The sequence below is a fragment of the Otolemur garnettii genome, unplaced genomic scaffold, assembly GCF_000181295.1.
Source record: "Otolemur garnettii isolate 467f Iridium unplaced genomic scaffold, OtoGar3 scaffold00009, whole genome shotgun sequence".
NCBI classification, from domain to species: domain Eukaryota; kingdom Metazoa; phylum Chordata; class Mammalia; order Primates; family Galagidae; genus Otolemur; species Otolemur garnettii.
The window spans coordinates 14,589,667-14,612,867 of NW_003852404.1; the positions used below are offsets into that span (position 1 = coordinate 14,589,667).

Here is a 23,201-nt window from a genome sequence, read left to right on the forward strand (position 1 = left end):
GAGTTAAATTGAAATCATTTCCACTCAGATCAGGAACCAGGCAAGGTTGCCCATTGTCTCTATTGCTCTTTAACATTGTAATGGAAGTTTTAGTTAGCCATCGCAATTAGGGAAGAAAAGGCAATCCATATAAGGTCAGAAGAAATTAAACTTTCACTCCTGGCAGATGATAGGATTGTATATCTGGAAAACACCAGGGATTCTATTACAAAACTCTTAGAAGGATCAAGCAATACATCAGCATCTCAGTTTACAAAATCAACACTCATAAATCAGTAGCCTTTATATATACCAATAACAATCAAGCTGAAAAAACAATCAAGGACTCTATTTCTTTCACAGCAGTGCCAAAGAAGATGAAATATTTGGAAGTCTACCTAACAAAGGATGTGAAAGATCTCTATAAAGAGAACTATGACACTCTAAGAAAAGAAATAGCTGAAAATGTTAACAAATGGAAAAAAATTCCATACTCATGGCTGGGAAGAATCAACATTGTTAAAATGTCCATACTACCCAAAGCAATATATATTTTAATGCAATCCCTATTATAGCTCCACTGTCATACTTTAAAGATCTCGAAGAAATAATACTTCATTTTATATGGAATCAGAAAAGACCTCAAATAGCCAAGACATTACTCAGAAATAAAACAAAGCAGGAGGAATCATACTGCCAGACCTCAGACTATATTATAAATCGATAGTCATCAAAACAGCATGATACTGGCACAAAAACAGAGAGATAGATGTATGGAACAGAATAGAGAACCAAGAGATTAACCCAGCTACTTACCATTATCTGATCTTTGACAAGCTAATTAAAAACACTGAGTGGGGAAAAGATTCTCTATTTAACAAATGGTGCTTGGTGAACCGGCCTGCAACCTGTAGAAGATTGAAACTTGACCCACACCTTTCACCATTAACTAAGATAGACTCTCACTGGATTAAAGATTTAAACCTAAGACATGAAACTATAAAAATACTAGAAGAAAGTGTAGGAAAACACTTGAAGAAATTGGCCTGGGTGAAAATTTTATGAGGACCACCCCTCAAGCAATTGAAGCACATCAAAAATACACTATGGGACCTGATCAAACTAAAAAGCTTCTGCACAGCCAAGAACACAGTAAGTAAAGCAAGTAGCAGCTCTGAGAATGGGAGAGATATTTGTTATGACTCTGACAAAGGTTTAATAACCAGAATCCACAGAGAACTCAAACATATTAGCAAGAAAAGAACAAGTGATCCCATCCGAGGCTGGGTGCAAGGGACTTGAAGAGAAAGTTCTCTGAAAAAAACAGGCACATGACCTATAGACATATGAAAAAATATTCATCATCCTTAATCATCAGAGGAATGCAAATCAAAGCTACTTTGAGATATCACCTAACTCCAGTACGATTAGCCCAAATCCCAAAACCAAAACCAGAGATGCTGGCGTGGATGTGGAGAAAAGGGAACACTTCCACATTGCTGGTGGGAATGCAAACTAATATGTTCCTTTTGGAAAGATGTCTGGAGAACACTTAGAGAACTAAAAATAGACCTGCCATTGGATCCTACAATTCCTCTACTAGGTATATATCCAGAAGACCAAAAGTCACACTACAACAAAGATATTCGTACCAGAATGTTTATTGCAGGCCAATTCATAATTGCTAGGTCATAGAAGAAGCCCAAGTGCCCATCGATCCATGAATGGATCAATAAATTATAGTATATGTATACCATGGAATATTATGTAGCCTTAAAGAAAGATGAAGACTTTATCTCCTTCATGTTTACATGATAGAGCTGGAAAATAGTCTTCTTAGCAAACTACCTCAAGAATGGAAGAAAAAGCATCCAATGTACTTAGCCCTACTATGAAACTAATTTATAGCTTTCATATGAAAGCTATAACCCAATTATAGGCCAAGAATATGGGGAAAGGGGAGAGGGAGGGGAGGGGAGGGGGAGGCTGGATGGAGAGAAGGTGATTGGTGGGATCACGCCTATGGTTCATCTTACAAGGGTACATGTGAATCTTTCTAAATGTAGAATATAAATGTCTTAACATAATAACTAAGAAAATGACATGAATGCTATGTTACCAGTTTGATGAAAATATTTCAGATTGTATAGAACCAGCACACTGTACTCCATGACTGCATTAATCTACACAGCTATGATTTAATTAAAAAAGGCAATAAGTTATAACTGTCTTTACACTTCTTATAATTAGAAATTCACTATTAGTACAACCTAAAATTTATTAAAGAATGCATAAAGTATTTTGTTACTACCCATATATACATACATATATAATATATTTATGCTTTCAAACATACTTATTGTCAGCAATATGTTCACCTATGTAACCAGGAAGTCAACCCTTTTAAATACAGCTATAAATAGTGCATACTATTTTCAAAAATGTTTTTAAATGCACGTATTACCTCACAGAAGGAAAGGAAAACCCCTAAACAACAAAAATGAACTGAGTGGAGAGATCTGGAGCTAGAGAGGCAGCTATGGAATATTCTAATCCATTATGGCAGTCTTGCTGAAACCTTCACTGTACTCAGATATTCAGAGCTTTTACATGGAACTCTGGCTCAGAACATAGGGTCTAAATGGCCTTGGTACGTGAGAAAATAGCAGAATGAGAGGATGAAGCTAGGACTCCTACAAAACCAAGAAACACACACACACACACACACACACACACACACACAGAGAGCTTGGCAACAAAACGTGTCTGGCTTGATCATGAACCCTACCCCATTTTGTTAGAGAGATCAAAAAATACTTCTCTGAAAATTCATAACTATAAACTTGCTATCATTGTAGTGAAAATTCCCAAGTCAAGAATTTAATTTAGAGTGCTTGGGTGCTCCCAGCTTCGTATAGCTCCAGGGCAGCAGCCAGAACCAAAGGAATATCTGCTGCAGAGCAATGCACTGGGACCAGGCCTTGCCTTATTCCCAGTAAACAGGACAGGCGCCATATGAGGTTACAATCTAAACTCGTAACATATAATAGCCAGTAAACCACTCTGAATGAGATTCTGTTGAAACAATCCAACCAACAAATACATAAAAAAAAATACTAAAAATTTAAATTTGAGCATTCACAACTTCAAAAACAGCAATATTCAAAATCCAAACATAGACAAAGTAGGCTTAAAATGCTTATACATCAAAAAAATAATAAAAACAATACAGTCTTAAAAGTTTCCCAGCTAACTGGATAAAAACCAAACATGGGCATTAAATTAAAAATTTAATGGAGAGGTTAAGCAGCAAATGAAGTGAACAAAGAATTAGTGTGATAGAAGAGAGACCTGAGTGAATTGCCACAAATTCAAAAGAAAAGGAAGTTTGAAAAACATAAAATATATGTAAAATGATATCCTATACCAAGTTCTCAAATAACAAATCCAGCATCTAACTTGCATTTTAGAATAAAAGTACACAGAGAATGGGGGAGGAAACAATATTTTAAAAGGCAACAATGTAGCATCTTCTAAAACTGTGAAGGACATGCTTCTTTAGATTCAGTTATCCCACTGAATCCACAGGAGAATAAATCATGGAAATCCACATGGAGACACCAGGTTAAATAGATATCATAAGAACACCCAATCAGAAAAAAAAAAGTCAATGTATTTACAAAGAAATGACAATTCTAAACAGGAAAAATGAAATCCAGAAAAGAGTAAATTATTCTCTTTAGGTTGCCAACACAGTGTACCTATCAAACTCTGACTATATACTCAGCTAAATAATAATCTGAAAGAAAAGTTGAAATGAAAAGATTTTTAAGGTAATTTCTTTTAGTGAATGAAATAAAATTATAGTCTTCCTTTATAAAATATTTACATACAATTACAAATTTGCATCCAACTTTTAAGTTTCTCCCAAAGGCTGTTCCTGTCTTTTGCTTTAGATAACATAACTTTCATCCTTAAAGCAATCTGCATCAGAGAGCTGTAAACAGTTGCCCCTTGATATCTGAAGAAGGTTTGTTCCATGACTCCTTCCAATACCAAAATCCATGGATGCTGAAGTCCTTATATAAAGTGGGGTAGTAATAGTATATAATGTATACACACTCTTCCAAATATTTTAAACATCTCTTGCTTCTTTATAGTACCTATTATAATTTAAATACTATGTGAATACTTGCCATCTGTATTGGTTTTTATTGTGTTATTTTTACTGTCACATTGGTATTATTTTTCCAAATAATTTAGATTGGAAGTTGGTGTATCCATAAATGTGGAACCCACAGACATGGAGGGCTGACTGTACTTGGGCCACTTTCTTTAGATTCCTTACAATAATATTTTTGACTAAATCACTATGATTTGTATATAATTTGCCTAACATTCAAGCACTTTAAAAAGAAACAACATATAATTATTTTTTCTCTCAATTGTGATGCTTCTGAACACACCATTCTTATATTGTTAACAATATATTTCAAAGCTTCACAGCACATTATATAAAACTTGATTCCTTCTCTCCCTCTCTACTTCCTACCTTCCCCTCCTATTATTCTCTTCTCATCTAATAAGAAACTTCTACAGAACACTAATATTTCAACTTTATAATTTATATTTAACTGGGTCAGGCAAATGACCCTGTACAATTTCCCTCCATCTCTTCCTAGCTATCTAAAACCCAATTCACTATATTTGTGGGATGTCATACACTCTGCAGGGCAGTAACTCTTACTTAATTTTCCAAACTCTTACCTGAATAGTGGCTAAAAAGAAAAGTGCATAATAGTCACATTTATAGGCTTTAAAATCTGACTTCTTGTTTTGGTTTGAAATTTAGGTAAAAATTTTTTATCTATGTGTCCTAGACAGAAGTTACCAAACATTGTAGGCTCAATTTTCTCCTTTCCCTGGATTATATGAAACTTTATCCTCTGTAAAATTGAGGATATTGATGTTAATGAATTCTTCATTTTGTGGCCAAGTTCTATTGATATAATCTATTTCTAGTATTTAACATAGTGACTGAAATAGAATTAATATTTAGGAAATGTCAGCCATCTTTAATGTATACTAATTGCCTGGTTACTGGAATTTGGCTTCAGCAGGGAAAAATATGGTTATTTATGAAGGCTATCAATTCAGAATAGGGGTGGAGTGAATACATTAGGAGTAATTTCACTCTTAAAGAGTGTGGGTGAACTCCAGGAGCTAAAAACCAGTGCTTAGCAAGGAAATAAAGATGTTGGTTCTTCAGCTACAAGAGACTGAATTGAACCCAAGAGGAAATAAGGCTTAAAGTACATTCTTTCCACAGGTCTCCAGAAATTAACATATCCTGTGAACAGCTTTATTTTTTCCTTGTAAAATCTAAGCAGACCCCTAGTCACACTGGGCCTGACTAGTGCTATAAGGAATCTCAAACTGACAGGTGAGAACTGTCTTTTTTGAAAAAGGAAAACATGATTTTCTCTCCAAAAATATATATACTCAGTTAATTGCCATGTTTTAAATGAGAATGTGCTCACTTTTAATATATACTGTTTGTTCTCTGTATCACTTAATGGAATACTTTTGAAGTACACTTGAAAATAATTTGAGGGGAAAAGGTAATATAATTAAATATAAATTAATGATTTACTTAATATAATGAAATCCTTTGAAATAGAAAAAGTTGAGCAATAGCCCTAAATAAATGAAGATGATAAATTTTGAGGTCTATATATACACACATGTTCATGACTAAACAGAGACACTTGGACTATAGAATCTATTATATCTGACATTTCAAACTTCAAAGATTCATTAAACTAGATCAACTTTTTAGATGCTATTTACAAGCGATTATATGCTAAGAAAGATATTATGGTAGCTATGAGGATTTCAGGTCAGATTCTTTTTTTCTAGCTAGCTGGAGGAATATACGAAAGGTCTGTCTTCCATGCAGAAAGCTGAGTTGACTAGTTATGCTCTTGGCAGAAAAACTTGCATCTGAGTAAATGAGGAGGAAGGGTATAAATGGACTGGGTATTTTAGTCCAGGGAAGACACTTAGGAAGTAATTATCATTGCAGAGTTTTCCAAGCCACTATCAGGCCTCTAGTTTGGAAAAATCTTCCTTCTGTCTAGGCTAAGCTACGCTTCCTTTTATAGGATGTCTAACTGCCTAACTTTACCACTATATCTAAGAAGGAATAAAAATACATGGAAAAGTAGATATAACAAGCAGAAGAAATTACCAATGTGCCTGACAAAGGTGGTAATAAGATAGGGCTGCAGTACGGAGTGTGGTTTATAAGATTTTCGGAATTACAGAGGAAAGAGTAGACCATTTGCGGAGTAGTGCAAAAGGCTACCCTACCAGCTTTGAACTGGGACAGCAGAAAGACAAGGGCCTGAAAGTGCAGAAGGTGCATTTTGTGGCAACCCAATGGAAGAATTGCAAAGAAGTCTCCTCATTTCTTGCTTTCTTGAGCATTGTAATTCCATATGTGGTACAGAATTGTATTCCACCCAAAACAGAAAACAAACCAAACCACCACCACATAAAACTCCTGGAACGTTCTACTGGAATCTACATCTTCACAATTTATTCCATTTTCCTAATTCTACTTCTTCCTTAATCTTTTCAAACGTGTTGATCCTTAATAAATACTTTAAACACCAGTCTCCAATGAAAAGTTCCTTCTGATGGAATGAACAATAATTAATAACACAGAAAGTTAGGGTATACATTTAAATAACTAAATGCATGGAATTGGTATGTTCCTAACACAAAGAAATGATAAATGCCTGATCAATGATAAACAAATGATAAATACCCCAATTACCCTGATTTGATACCATGTAGGCCTATATCAGCACATGTACCCATAATTATTAAAAATTAAATAAATACAAAGGAAAGCTATTTATTTATTCATCTATTTATACAAAGGGTTTGTATGATGGATTCACTTATAAACACCCAATCAGAGGTACTATAAAATAATCCTTTCCATTGCTCATCTCAACCACATGTCAATATTGCCTCCACTTTAACATGTTTTTGATACTGGAAAAACTAAAATCATTAGATAAATTCCCAAATATTTCATCTTCTTTGGAATTACTCTAATAAGAATAGAGTCCTTGACTATATTTTTGACTTGACTATTGTCAGCAGACAAAAAAGCTACTGATTTGTAAGTATTGATTTTGTATCCTGAGATGCTGCTGTATTCCTTGCTCACGTCTGTATTTGAGTACCTGGGGTTTTCCAGGTATAAGATCATATCATCTGTGAAGAGTGAGAGTTTGATCTCCTCTGACTGCATTTGGATACCCTTGATCACCTTCTCTTGCCTGATTGACATGGCTAACACTTCCACTACTATGTTGAATTAGCAATGGAGACAATGGGCATTCTTGTCTAGTTCCTGATCTGAGTGGAAATGTTTTCAATCCAAAAGACCTGAAAGATCTTTATAAAGAGAACTATGAAACTCTGAGAAAGGAAATAGTTGAAGATGTTAACAAATGGAAAATATACTGTGCTCATGTTTGGGAAGAATTACATTGTTAAAATGTCCATACCTCCCAAAGAAATATGCAAATTTAATGCAATTCCTATTGAAGCACCACTGTTGTGCTTTAAAGATCTGGAAAAAATAGTATTTCATTTTATATGGAAGCAGAAAAAAACTCAAATAGCCAAGACATTACTCAGAAATAAAAACAAAGCAGGAGAAATCATGCTACCAGCTTCAGGCTATATTAGAAATCTATAGTAATCAAAACAGCATGGTACTGGCACAAACACAGAGAAGTAAATGTATGGAACAGAATAGAGAATCAAGAGATGAACCCAGTAGCTTATCATCATTTGATCTTTTATAAGCCTATCAAAAACATAATTGGAGGAAAGATTCCCTATTTAACAAATGGTGTTGGGTGAACTGGCTGGCGACTTATAGAAGACTGAAACTGGACCCTCACTTTTCACCATTAACAAAAATTGATTCTCACTGGATAAAAGATTTAAACTTAAGACATGAAATTATAAAGACACTTGGAAGAGAGTGCAGGAGGAACATGTGAAGACATTGGGCTGGGAGAATATTTTATGAGGAGGACTCTCCGGGCAATTGAAGCAACACCAAAAATATATTACTGGGAGCTGATCAAACAAAAAAGCTTCTGCACTTTCACTAAAAACACAGTAAATAAAGCACGCAGACAGCACTCAGAACGGGAGAAGATATTTGCAGGTTATGTTTCTGACAAAGGTTTGATAACTAGAATTCACAGAGAATTCATACTAATTAGTTAGAAAAGAACAAGTAATCCCGTTTCATTGTGGGCAAGAGACATGAACAGAAGTTTCTCTCAAGAAGACAGGCACATGGCCTACAAACACATGAAAAAATGCTCATCATCTTCAATCATCAGAGAAATGAAAATCAAAATGACTTTGAGATATCATCTAAGTCCACTAAGAGTAGCCCACATAACAAAAATCCCCAAACTACAGATGTTGCTGTGGATGTGGAGAAAAGGGAACACTTCTGCACTGCTGGTGGGAATGTGACCCTTCTGGAAAAAAGATTTAAGAACCATTTGATCCTGCAACTCCACTACAAGGCATATGTCCAGATGACCAAAAATAATTTTACAACAAAGACATTTGCAAAAGAATGTTTATTGCATCCCAATTCATAATTGCAAAGTCATGGAAGCAGCTCAAGTGCCCACTGACCCATGACTGGATTAACAGATTGTGGTATATTTATACCATTGAATATTATGCAGCCATTAAAAAAAGATGGAGACTTTGCCTCTTTTATGTTTACCTGGATGGAGCTGGGTTATATTCTTCATAGTAAAGTATCTCAAGAATGGGAAAAACAAGTATCCAATGTACTCAGTACTATTATGAAACCAATATATAATCACCCACACTTTCATACGAATGACAAAACACAATTCTAACCCAAAAGAAGGAGAGAAAAGGAGAGCGAGGGGAGAGGAGGAGGGAGGCCAGGTGGAAAGGTATTTGGAACATCACCTATTGTGCATATTGCAAGGGTACATGTCAAATATATTAAGAGTGGACTATAAATGTCTTAACACAAGAATTAAATAAGTGAGGGGAAGGCCATGTTAACCAATTTGATGTAAGCATTACAAATTGTATATAAAATCAGCATATTGTACCTCATAAATGAAGTAATGTGAACAGGTATGATCTAATAAAAAGAAGAAAAACTAAAATAAAAAAGACACTAGAGCTTATAAACTAAAAGGTAGATCAGAGAGTTATAACAAAAGAAATTAAATATAAAATGTATTACATGTTAAAATATATACAGTACAATATAATGTAAGAAATATGTCACTTGCAAGTCATTGATTCCGGAGGAACAAGGGAATTTTAGTGTACAGCACGCCCAGGGAGTGATTGCAAAAGCATGTTACAGGTGATTAGGGCGAAAGAATAATTCCGGACGGTGTTCAATGATCCTAAACCTATCTGATGGGAAAAACAGGTTGGAGGTTACATGTAAATCATAGCAACTCAATTAAAATGTGTGATTAAGGTAGAAAGTTTAGATCAAAGCTATGTTATATGCTCTGGCAATCAAATCCTTGCTGTCAATATATAGTAAACAATATATTTTGATTATTTCCAGCATATTTCACATGTCTATAAGCATGAAGAATTTACTTTTATGAAAATTTTCACTTTATTTTTACAAAACTGGGGAAGGATAGTAAATGCCAGAAGCGCATATCTTCGCAGGTTAGAAGAGGTCTCAGTGGTGTTCCCAGCTTCTCTTCCTGGCTTCCCATTGTTATTTATGTTCTCTTTTTAGTTACATATTCTCATTTATGCCTGATACCTAAATATGGGGCCTACACTTTAAAAGTATTATTTATAATTATACATATATCATATATATGTATAATCCTTAAAAACATTATATATATTATACATATATAACCTATCAACTATAGTTGGTTATAGTTGATATATTAAAGCTTTCAGTAAATCACATATAAAGGTGTCCAAACTCAAATAGAAAGAAAAGCACCAATCCAGCCATAGGAACCTGTAGGGAAAATTGAGTGGGCATGTTTCTGCAGCGCTGGAATTTTCAACTGGTACAATTCATAAAGAGAAGAAAGAGACATTGCATACTAAATGGTTGAGATGAGGATAGAAACTCCTGCAGAGCTGAATAAGAAGAAGCTAAACTAGGTCTACAGTCTCAGCCACGAGACTCTAATCCCCATGCACACTGTCATCTCCTAACCATTTCTTCAAAACTAGAAGGAGGGGCGGTGCCTGTGGCTCAAAGGAGTAGGGCATCAGCCCCATATGCCGGAGGTGGCGGGTTCAAAACCCAGCCCTGGCCAAAAAAAAAAAAAAAAACCTAGAAGGAGAAAAAAATCCTGTCATTGGACTTATGAGTGTTCTACCCAGAATTCTGTATGTACTATGATATCTCTTCTCTTCTTGGTAAGTAAAGAAAATTAAAAAAGATTAATAAATTCCATTAGATTTTTTTGCATAACAGATGTAAAGAAGAGTGTTCCATTTGGTTCCTCAGTAGGACTTCTGTTTTTACAGAAGATTCATCTATTTTCTGTACCTCTTTGAAGTAAGGAAAAAGAAAATTGGAGAAAAACATCAACTCTGAAGCAATCGAGGTTCTTACATTGTAGCTTAGGAAAATGTGGAACTTTTCTCTGGGTCAAACGAATGTCTCATAAAGGTAGGGGCTGCAGTGACTTGTAAAATGAGATGTCCTTGAAGACAGGGATGAAGAGGTGTCTGCAGAGGTGAGACAAAGTAGAATCTCATTGGAGAAAACTCTATATCCGGAAAAGGTTTATAGAGACTTTGCCCCGCAAAGCACAACCCCAATGGCAGGTATTCAGATGCTTGTCCCACAGACAGCATGTGGCAGAGAGAGTCCAAAGAAACATAAAGAACCAGAAAGTTCAGAGGCATTGATTCTTTGCCCCTTCCCAAGAAGTTCAAGCCATCTCTAATCTCCCAAGGCTAGGTCTAGCTGTCATGAGCATCTGAAAAAATGTGAGTGCAAAATTACATATTAAAACTTTTAAATCGTGCAAAGCTCAACTGGACTTGATAAATTATCTGCTAAAGACATAATGAAATAGGAAAAAGGGAGATTAAAAAAGAATTATTTGAAAGAATTGGATTTTTTAAAACAATTCTAGTTTGTACTACACTGAACTGAGATCATGCAATGTTTTGATTACATGACTGTAACCTGATTTAAGGTATTCATTTACAGATGGATCAGAGCAGAGGTCTGTATGGAAACGAAGTATTGATGCTCACCTTCTCTGCAATAAAAGGGAGACATCTCCAGTCCCAGGACATTGAGCAATTTTTGTCTTTTGGCAAGATTTAAGGTGGAGTGTGAAGCCCTCAAACGTCTTATTTATGAAACTTCCCTTTCTCATAATTCTGGATTCACAAACACGTTTCTGACTCATATTTTGTTCCCTACATGGTACAGGGTGGTGAACTTTATGGCCACCCTGTATAGTAAAGGAGAAAGAAGATATTTATCATATTGACTTTGAACATTCTAATTTCTGGACAATGATTTCTCATTCTAAATTAAGAAATGTGTTTGTTATTTCATTTCAGTCCTAAGCATAGGAATCTGCTTTGAGCAGGTGGGTAACGTGGGCTGCAGTGTCAGGTTTTGTATGTAATCAACGTGGCTTGATCTAGGCCATGATAAATTCTCCATATTGTTGCAAATCTGGAAGAAATGTAGAGTGAGTTTACCAACCCCGTCCCACTGTGATACGGGTGGGATGGGGCTGTACCCTCGTGCCGTGGTCCTTTTCTGTACCATCCAGGCTTAATATTATTTTTCTTCATTGCTGTTGGGCACCCACTTTGAGCGTTCTGCAGTGTGAGGAATAATTCATTTTGTCTTTCTGTCTTTCATCTACCACCCTCCTTTCTTTTTTTCCTCTTAATAAAAAAAAATCCAAAATATCATTTCTTGATCCCTGTTTACTACAGTTTTGGGTCTGACTCATTTAACTCTTTTCTGGGAAATGTCTTTGTTAATTTTTCTTGAACCACATAGCACATGCGCAAAGAATATTATCCAGACAGTTCACATGAGAAGAAATAATAATAAATTATCTCTTTGAGGAGATTACGTGAAGCTTGTGTTAAATAACTGATCACTCATTAATGAATACTGCTGACGTTTCTATCAAAAGCCTGTAGCTGCTCTCAGTGAAACTGAGAAGGCTGGTGTCATCAGTGACGAGACGAGAATAATTTAATTTCCGCTCTCTTCAAGATCCCTGGGTTTGGTTTTCTCTTTTCTGCTCAGCAGGGCTCTTGTTTTTTCCTGAGCTGCAACCAGGTATGTATTAGGGTCAGGAAAGTATCCTTATAGGATGTCCACTATGAACATGGTTTCCTCAATATTTTATACGGGTTTTTGTGACCCCTCAAAGTAATTCTATGTCCTAACCAACAGAATCCAAAAATGGCAGTTTCTTATCATTTTCTATTTATTTTTCTTTCCTCAAAATGAGAAAAGAAACCACATTTTCATAAAATGATGAAATGTTACATGATTAGAAAGTAGTCTTGTGAATTATTTGCCATATTATAGAAATATATCTAGAAACCTACATATAAATATAAACATCAAATATAAAGTTCTATAGAATTTTCAGAGATGGCTTCATGAATACATATACGTAGAAGATGCTGATATTTTATATTACGACTTTTGTACCTACTTATAAAGAAATATTAATAAATTAAACATAAGTACACATTTAAGCACATCCAACCTCCATGCCTCACACAACAAGAGTTCTCTTTCCAGCAACAAAATTGTAAACAATGACCTTCTATACAATAGAACTTTGCTGACTCTCTTAAGTATCTCCATCTGAAGATGAAAACCTTTCCATTCAAACCCAGCCCTGGCAAAAAAAAAAAAAAAAAAGATTATTCTAAAGAAGAATAGGGGCAGAGATAATGTCTTCCCAGCATTACTTTATTGAAAGAAAAAAACATTGAAGGGAAATCAAAAACTAATCACAGGTATATTGAAGGGCAGCCTGAATCTGTCAACACTTGTGAATTACTGACTCACTTTGGACTCCGTGGGAGCGCACGATTTTCCAGATTTCAGACGCCACTTCCTTGATGTCCACTTGATAGTGATGAATAGGCACCCCTCCATGGGAGTCTGGTTTGTTGAAGGAAACCTTGGCTGTGGTCTGTGACAGCTCTATAATCTTCACTCCGTAGGGACTGGACGGCACATCTATGAAGAGAAAAACACAGAGGAAACGTAACCACAATAATGACACAGCCATTACTAAGACGGCGGGACCACACCTAGGGAGCCACTGTAAGGGTTCAAGTTGGATCTACCACGGATAGAACATAAATGTCTTAACACAATTATCAAGTAAATGAGGCGAAAGCTATATTAATTAGTTTGATGTAACCATTCCAAATTCTATAAAAAAATCGACGCATTGTACCCCACAAATGCACAAATGTATTCATGATCTCTGTGTATATGGCTTAATAAAAGGCAAAAAAAAAAAAAAACTTAGGATTTTATGAGAATGAGGGATGAAGGAGAATTGCTGCTTAGAACACTCAGTATATTTGCATTTCAGTGCTTGGTAAACACCTGAATGAGCTCTTCAAATTGCAAGCGAGCCTACACTAGACAATTATTATTATCTCACCACATAACAGTAAAACATCACATTTTTTAATAAAGGTGATAAATTAGCTCTGTGTTTTCTAAACACTATAAACATTGTATTTGGTGTGAAAGAAAATTAGTTTGTGTGTGTGGGGGGGAGTATGTGTGTCAAAGAGAGGACAGAGAAAAAGAAAGAGGGAGAGAGAGAGCTAGATAAAGGTGGGTATTTAAAACATCAGAATAAATGAATCTATTATTCAATCATTGCCACAAATGATAATGTCTTGTGGAAATGTAAAATTCATTTTCTTTTTGTTCAACTGAATTGTAAGACTTCCTTTTGGGCAAATGTGAAGTAGAGAAAATGCTAGTATTCTGAACTAAATAAAATTGCTAATGAATCCAATTTCATTTACACATTATACAAAGTAAGTAAAACGTCATCAGTTGAGATGTTAAAGTTTTACTAAATTATTTCAAAAACAACTATAAAATTGTTCCTGTACGTGTTATTACATCGACCTGTTATTTTAATTATTTGAAGTTCATGAAGGTATCCTAGGTGGAATTTATTGTTTTCAATAACGCACGACATCATTAGAAAGAATTATCTCAAAGGCAGAATAAGCAGAATTAACGAATAAGAAAGAAAAACATCTTAATGAGAAAAGTAAATGAAACTGTACTTGAGAAACCTTAAGTTTAGAGGCACAGACAACATGAAAGGAATTTCTATCAATCTTACTCTCTATCCCATCTCACATTTGAAATCAACTTAAAAAAGGAAAGAAATACAAATATTTTCAGAAAGAACACACACACAGACACGGTGGACATAAAATGCATGTGCAATTTTATATAGTTTAACAAAGTAAATTGCACAGGAACTTTATTGATATGTATATAGAATTCTGACTAAAATGAAGCAAATGTAAAGTTCTCTTCTTGATCCAGCATTCAGATAAAAATCTCGAATGTCAGTCAAGAGTCAAATGTGCCTTATTTGGTGGAGCCAAAAAAGGGCACCATGTATTACAGGAAATGATGTCTCATGAATGGTACTGGGCAACAGCCAGGACAGCTTTATGCCCTTTGCATGTGAATCCTGTAAAGATAGACCACAGTGTACATTTCAGCTCTAATTAGTAACTGTAAATTATGTGGCGAGTCTCCAAAGTACATTATATTATGGCTCTCAGGTTCACAAACGTGTAGAATACTGATGCCTCTGAAAAACATAGTACTATGAAAATATTATCTGGAAATACAAGTGTTAATATATTTAAATATGTTTAAACTGTCATAATGAATGAACATTCTAGTAATTTTCATGTTTCTTATACATTTCTAAATAAATCTGAATTTTCTGTGCAACTTTGATCAAGAATTTTATTTGTGAGCTTGATCCAAAATGGAAGAGAAAACCAAATATACACGGATGTCCTAATTGAGACTGCCAGCTTTTCAGTCGCACTGAGTTATTTCCGAACATCCACTGGTCTAAGCTGGACATTACAGCAATTACTATTGTCTGCAGTCTGTGGACAGGTGTCAAGTATGAGGGTGTGTCCTTGGGGATGAAGATAGATACTGTCCTCCTGGGCGCCCACCCCTGAGTACACGGCATGTACATGATTCTTTGTTCTTACTCTGACTGGTCAGATTCCTACCATTCATTCAGCAGCAGACCAGACATGATGCACCTACAGTGAAGTGAGACCTTATTTTTCTTAGCACAACATTCAACCATCAATACCTGGGCCAATGACTGCCCTTTTCTGCCAGATAGTCTATTTTCAGATCTACCTACACTCTAGTTTTTGCAGTTTTTGGCCAGGGCTGGGTTTGAACCTGCCACCTCTGGCATATGGGGTTGGAGCCCTACTCCTTTGAGCCACAGGAGCCACCCCAACACTCTAGTTTTTAACTTACATTATTATTTTTTTTTGGTGTCTTCTTTCTGTTGTTTTACTAAAAGCAAGAACATGAATATGACTGGCAGCTCCAGTATTTTTCTAAGCTTATTTTGATATCATGAATTTATGTGTCCAGTTATTAAATTATAAGTTGTTTTGTTAAGGGTAAAGTATACACACACACATACACATATGCACACATATATTTATACATAGACACACATGTCACCTTGAGCATAGTGACTGGAATATTCTGAGTCTTTGAGAAATAATTGATGAATTAGACATTTCAGTAACTAAATAAAAGTGATAGGCAACAACTCAGAACGTGTCCAAGGAATTGGTTCTCACGTGGCGAGAATCAGTACCTCTAATTCGTCACCCTCCCAATTATTCTCTAGTTGCCTTCATCCTTGATTCCTAATTATTATATGCCTACCAATTAATCTAATTTTCATAATTCCTGTATTATGATCCTTGTGTCTGTTTCTGCCTTCCTGTTTCCTTGGTTAACCGCTAACCCCGGCCCCTGTCTGACTCAGCCTCGAGGCTGGTAGTGGCTCTCAGCTTCCTTTTCGATGAGATGTCCCTCAAAATCTTCAAACCCTAACCCTATCACAACACAAAGGCAAACTCAATCTGTCTAAAGAACCAGTCTGATCACCCGCCTTCCCCGGGGAGAGCATTCAGGAGCTTTACTGCCCTTACGACATCAATCTCAGTCTTTTCACTTTTATGCTCAGGATCCTGGATTATCTAACTCACTGGGACTGGGTGTATGCAGAAAGAGGAGCATATTGTACAGCTATCCAACACGGCCCAGGACTTCAACTAGAGCCTCCATACGGCTGTTCGATGCCACACACAGGTCTCCCCTCGTTGTTAGCATATTTTTCTAGCCCACTTCTCAGCATTTTTTCATCTCAACAGTGAATGAACACTACCACCATTGATGGAAAACTACTGTGCCATTATATGTTTCTTACATTCCCCCTTCTTTTCACTTCTGCTGGTGCTGGTATAGGGTTAGATGAGGGGCTGGATATGTCATCAGAATCTAGGGACCAAGGAGGGTTTTGCCACTTTTAGTCAAGTGCGATCTTGGATAAGTCTGTTTATCTTTTACATATCAGCACCTTTCTCTCTAATGTGGAAGTTAGAACCGTTAGTACTCCCTGATAGGGTTGTTGTGAATGTAGAAAGCAAAGTAGAACACACGTAATCAGAACCTGGAATCCATTAAGCAGTAATGGACAGTACTGACAGTAAATGTCAGTTATTGTGCTTCTGTCTAATGATCCCCAGTGAAACCATTCTCTTTATATTACATTCTTTTGTATTCATTGGTGTATATTAATGTTTAGTCCAATGGTAGATAATGGATACACACCTAGGCTCAGCTTACAAATTGTTTGCTTTGTATAATTAACAAGGAGCTGGTGCTGTGACTTAGGAGTCAGGTAGGAACACCCTCTGCTGTTCTCAGAGATTGGTGAAGCTGGTCAAATTCAATTTATTTGGCATCAATTTCCTCAGAAGTAAAAAGTAATGATTATGCCAACATTAAAGTTGTTATTGAAATAAATGGTGAATATAAATCATTGGATACTCACAAATATTATTCTCACTGATCCTATCTTTAAAAAATTATCCACAAGGGTGGCGCCTGCGGCTCAGTGGGTAGGGTGCCAGCCACATATACAGAGGGTGGTGGGTTCAACCCCAGCCCCAGCCAAAATGCAATAACAAAAAAATAACTGAGCATTCTGGCAGGCCTCCTCTGCTCAGGAGGTTGAGGCAAGAGAATCACTTAAGCCCAGGAATTGGAGGTTGCTGTGAGCTGTGACACCACAGCACTCTACTGAGGGCAATAAAGTGAGATTCTATCTTTAAAAAAAAATTATCTGCAAGTAAATAATATTGGTAAACATTTTTATATTTATACATGATCCTAAAATAATAATTTGATCAAACTATAAATGTGAAACATAAAAATATCTGTTTTGAGATAATTTTATCTTGTAATCAGTAGAAGAAAAATGGGAAGAGTTGTTTCTCTGATGTAATTTTTTTTTTCTCTGATGTAATTTTGATAAAATAATGACATACAGATAAATAAATGGGAACTATTGGTTAGAAGCAAAACAAAAGTACATAAATCCTTATGCAAAAGAAAGAAAACAATATTCAGTTACACACACACACACAGAGGGTGCCAAAATGTATACACATTTTAAGAAAAGGATACACTGTGTTATAATTATAATACTCAATATATATTTGATAACAGAAGGCAACTTCTGTAATTGCAGAAGTCAAATTCTCTTGAATATTACAATTTCAATAGAGCTTTTTCCTTTCTTAAAATGTGTATACTTTTTAAAATGTGATTACTTTTTGTTACCCTCTGTGTTGTGTGTGTGTGTTTGCGTGAGAGAAAGAGAGAGAGAGAGAGAGATTGAGAACAGATTTGAAAGAGTAAAGAGTACATCTGGTTATCTCCAGTTCCCAAATCTAAATTATTATTCTCTTGATTTTTCTCACAGGATTTGATCACTTATGTTCATATTTTCTCTTCAGAAATAGTTACAGTAACTTCTTTCTGGATTTCTTTTTAATCTTATTTATTCATATGCTTTTATATATTTTTAAAAATATATAAATAGGCTCAGCACCTATGGCTCAAGTGGCTAAGGTGCCAGCCACACACACCTAAGGTGGTGGGTTCGAATCCAGCCTGGTCCCGCCAAACAACAATGATGGCTGCAACCAAAAAACAGCCAGGTGTTGTGGCAGATGCCTGTGGTCCCAGCTACTTGGGAGGCTAAAGCAGGAGACTCGCTTGAGCCCAGGAGTTGGAGGTTGCTGTGAGCTGTGATGGCACAGCACTCTTCCCAGGGGGACAGCTTGAGGCTCTGTCTCAAAAAAATAAATAAAATAAAATAAATAAAATAAAATTAAAAAATATAAAAATAAATAAAAATATATAAATTCCAAAGTTGTTTAGTATCTGACTTTCTCTCATTGTTATCTCTGATATTTTACATAGAATTATTCACACACTCATATAAATTATTCCTTCCAAACATACCCAATTATTGACACTTTTCACAAATCATGGACACTGAGGTCCCTTTATTATTGGGCATTTCAATAATGGCTCATAAGGGTGGATTTCCTCCCAGACCAGTTGGAAATCTTACCCCACCTACACTCAGGTGGAATAAAACAACTTTAATTTCAAAAAAAAAAAAAAGGCTCATAAGTAAATTAAATATAACATAAGAAACCCTTCCTATAGGTAATAAATTTATCTAAAACTACTATGAGCCAGAAATATATATTGCATATATAGAATGAATATAGCAATACATTGCATATGTACAATGATACACTACACATACACACACACAGCAGACGTTACTTTAGGGTATTAAAGTTTATATTTACACATTTGGACTATGTAGAGAAACATGGAAACGGGCAATTGCTCCACACATTATGCTTTGGTGAAATCATCCTCTAGAATTCTACCAAGATAGTTGTTTCAAGGTAAATGGATCATGTTACCTCATGACTAAATGACTCCAAACTTCCCTTGCTGGATACAAGACAGAATATAAACATGATAAAAGTTTTTCATAGAGATCCATAATTTGATCTCTCATCTCACTATTCACATCAAGTACCACTGGTACCCTAACATAGTGTATCCTCCCATTTTCTGTGAAATGCCTCATTTCTTAACACTTCATACTGTTCTAGAGGATCATTCCTTTGTACAAGTGTTGTCTGATCCCTTTTTTCTTTTTTTTGGATTAATATAAGGGTACATGTGATTAGGACACATTGCTTGCATTTGTCAGAGTTGCAGTTGAGTCCTTCACCCAGGGGGTGGGCCATGTACCCTACACTTTACCTGTTTGGTGAAAGCCTACCAACCCTCCTCCCTGCTTCTGGAATTAAATTGTGTTTTTCTTTTCTCTAGGCTTGTAGTTGCTCATCTACTAGTTTCAACTTAGTATTGAGTACATGGGATAATTGCTTTTCCATTCTTGAGATACATTATTAAGGAGAATGTTATTTTATTTTTTCCCTTTCTTCTTTACTGGACCTAATTCTACTCACCCCTTCAGACCCAATTCAAAAGCTCTCATCTGTTAGAAGCCTATGCCAAGAACTCAAATCAGAGTTCAATTTTGTGTCCCCAACCCTTTGTGCATGCTTCTACAGCAACTTTTATCTTTTGAACTCTAACTTACATATAGAGACCAGGTGTTTTATATTAATCACCTCCAGATTCCAGACCTACAGCCATGTCGGGCACCTGTGTGAAATTCATTATATATTTTTGTGTAATATAAGAAATCATTAGGAATTGATGCAAGTATAGATTCTCTAAAATATTGTTAAGTTTATCCTGATTTTCTTTTTTCTCAGCAACATGAGAATGAGGAGGATGCTATGAATAGTTTCATATTCATTACTAAGTTTGCCTCGTGACTTCTGGAAAAAATCAAGATGTAGACTTTTCCAGAATAGATCAGAAAACTGATTATGTAAGAGAAACTTGGCTTTATATTCAGGTGAAGAAAGTGTGTTTCCAAATGAACTAATTTTAACCGGGTTTCAAGTTTTACAGAATAAGGCTCTGAATCAAGTCTAGTGTGGGCACAGGGACTAGCTGACAAACTATAATTCTTTATCTATGTAATTCTGTTCAACTGATCCAGCTTAACCTGTAAGCAGGTCTCTGTGCCATAAAGAAAGATGGAGACTTTACCTCCTTCATGTTTACATGGATGGAGCTGGAAAATATTCTTCTTAGCAAAGTATCTCAAGAATGGAAGAAAAATATCCAATGTACTCAGCCCTACTATGAAACTAATTTATAGCTTTCATAGGAAAATTATAACCCAATTTTAGCCCAAGAATATGGGGAAAGAGGAGAGGGAGGGGAGGGGGGAGGATGGGTGGAGGGAGGTGACTGGTGGGATCACGCCTATGGTTTATCCTACAAGGGTACATGTGAATCTCTCTAAATGTAGAATATAAATGTTTTAACATAATAACTAAGATAATGACATAAAGGCTATGTTAACCAGTTGGATGAAGGTATTTCAAATTGTATATAGCAACAGTACTCTGTACCCCATAATAGCATTAATGTACACAGATACGATTTAATAAAAAAAAATGACTTATGTAGGTTATCTGTGACTTTGGTGAAAATATAAAAGGTCTCTTCATGACACTGTATTGGTGAACTAAATCAATCTTGAAAAAAAGCTCAAATATTTTATTTGACAGGGTTGCAGTAAGTTCAAGAGATCAGCCAAAATTGACAAGATGAGATTTAATAGGGGTAAGTCTAGAGTTTCAAACTGAGGTTAAATAAGTCAATTGTAAATGTAGTATCACAGACTTTATTTAATAGCAGCTTACATATATAATATATTGTTATAATATATTATATATAATATTACATCACATAATATATACATAAAACTAGATAAGCTACTAGATGGAAAAAGCAGCAAAATCAAATGAAAATTTATATTACATAATAGAAATACAGTGTCCAGAATAAGTGGGACATTATCGCATTTGACTTTGCATTGGTCTATGATGTCTAGGGCACTGTATTGTAACCAAAGAGATATTGACATGCTGACTTCTACCCAAAAGAAAAGTGACCAATATGAACAGTAATTTGGCCATAATAATAGCTACTTAATATTTGTTAAGTATTAGCCACGTGCCAGGTGCCTTGAGTCCATTAAGTCACTTATTCATTGCAACACTCTTATCAGGTAGATCCTGGCATGCAGGGTCCTCAAACTTTTTAAACAGGGGCCAGTTCACTGTCCCTCAAACCGTTGGAGGGCCGGACTATAGTTTAAAAGGACAGGCAGTGGCTAAGCAGGACAGGCAGAGGCAGCAAAAACACCCGGCGGGCCGGATAAATATCCTCGGTGGGCCGCATGTGGCCCGTGGGCCGTAGTTAGAGGACACCTGTTAAGGGGCATTGCCCAGACAACCCCAAAGGGCTGGGTCTCCCATGTTTCAGGGGTTGGATGTGCTCCCTGAGGACAGCTCTAAAATTGCTCAGGACCAGGCAACTTTGGTAAGTACATAAATAAATGAAGCAAAGGTGGGATAACTGCATTAAAAAATGAGGTTTAATGTAAAAGCTTAAATCTAACAATAATGAAATGAATTAGTAAAATAAAAAATGAATGAAATTAGTTGATGATAAAGTTCAAAAGTTAGAGTGAAGGTCTTTTAGGAAAAGAAATGTAAAACACGCATTATACAAATACATGGAATGCCTTGTGAACTCATGATCTTGTAGGTGTGAAAAACTCTAAGAAAGAAATAACACTGTACAGTCACAATTTTGCTTAGCATTATGTGCCTTACAAATCTAATTTTTTCAGGATGTGTATATAAACCCCAAGAGAGAGGATGCTTCCCAACTAGAAAGCAGAATTATCACCCAGGAGGTGCATTAAAAAATAATTATATAGTGATGTCATTAAATATATATATATATACACCTCTCTCATATCTCCAGTTTATATTTTTATCAATCAAGAATATATGTGAAATATCTCATATTTTCCATAAAATTATAAAAATATTCTTCTTTTTTCAGTTTTCTATGGGCAAAAGAGATAGATCAAAGTGTTCTATGAGTAAATTATTACGGAATATGCACTGTGTTATTGTAGACCCACCTATAGGGTTACACATCATGTCGTAAATGCACACATGGAAAGAAGTGGATGATTCTTTATCAAGAATGCTACTTATTTTCACAAGTCATTTCACTTTTCTAAAGTTGCTCTATCTTAGGCATTTTTGCTTATTGACTTTAGTTTACTTCATTTTTATTCTTTTGAAATGATATTATCTTTATAGAAAATGTGCAATAACAGTACATCAAGGTGTTTTATATCCGAACCGTTTAAGTTAATAGGGTGCCAAATTGAGTGTGTTTTTTTTTTTTTTTACCACGAACAAAACATGGTCTTATTTAAACTATATAAAATAATTACATTTTCATCTGACTTATACACCAGTATCAAAGTTTACCTATCATTTCAATAATGTCTTTTAAGCAAAAGAACGCAGTTCAGAACCATGCATAGAATATATTTGTCACGTTTCTACAGTCCTTTAGTCTGACACTTTGAAGTTATTTTGTAGATGACTCCTGAATTTGCAGTCTTTGTATATTTTCCCATACTAGATTCTGATTATTCATTTTTGGCAGTAGCATTCCAGTAGTCATTCTCTGTTCTTCTAATTGACTCTGATAGTATCCATGTTTAATTTTCTTATTACTGGCGGTGTTAACTTTGATTACTAGATTAACATACCATCTGTAAAGTTACTACTTTCCTTTTTTAACTAATTAGTAATATGAGAGTAGATATATTAAGCCTATCTATTTATTATTTCTTCATATAACTTTCACATTCCTGCTTTAGAAACCATTGATGCTCCTTGGCTGGCTGAATTGATGTATACTTTGTTGTTTGTTAAAAGTGGCTTATGAATTT

General features: G+C 35.4%; 1 protein-coding gene across 3 annotated transcripts in view; it reads right to left on the reverse strand.

Moving 5' to 3' along the window:
- NCAM2 (neural cell adhesion molecule 2) overlaps window positions 1–23,201 on the reverse strand; it is a 488,664-nt gene that overhangs the window by 80,464 nt on the left and 384,999 nt on the right. For all 3 annotated transcript variants that reach the window (XM_003783902.2, XM_012801495.1, XM_023509713.1), the window contains one exon: window positions 13,148–13,321. In XM_003783902.2, the coding sequence (XP_003783950.1) occupies window positions 13,148–13,321 (174 nt within the window). The remainder of the gene's footprint in view (window positions 1–13,147; window positions 13,322–23,201) is intronic.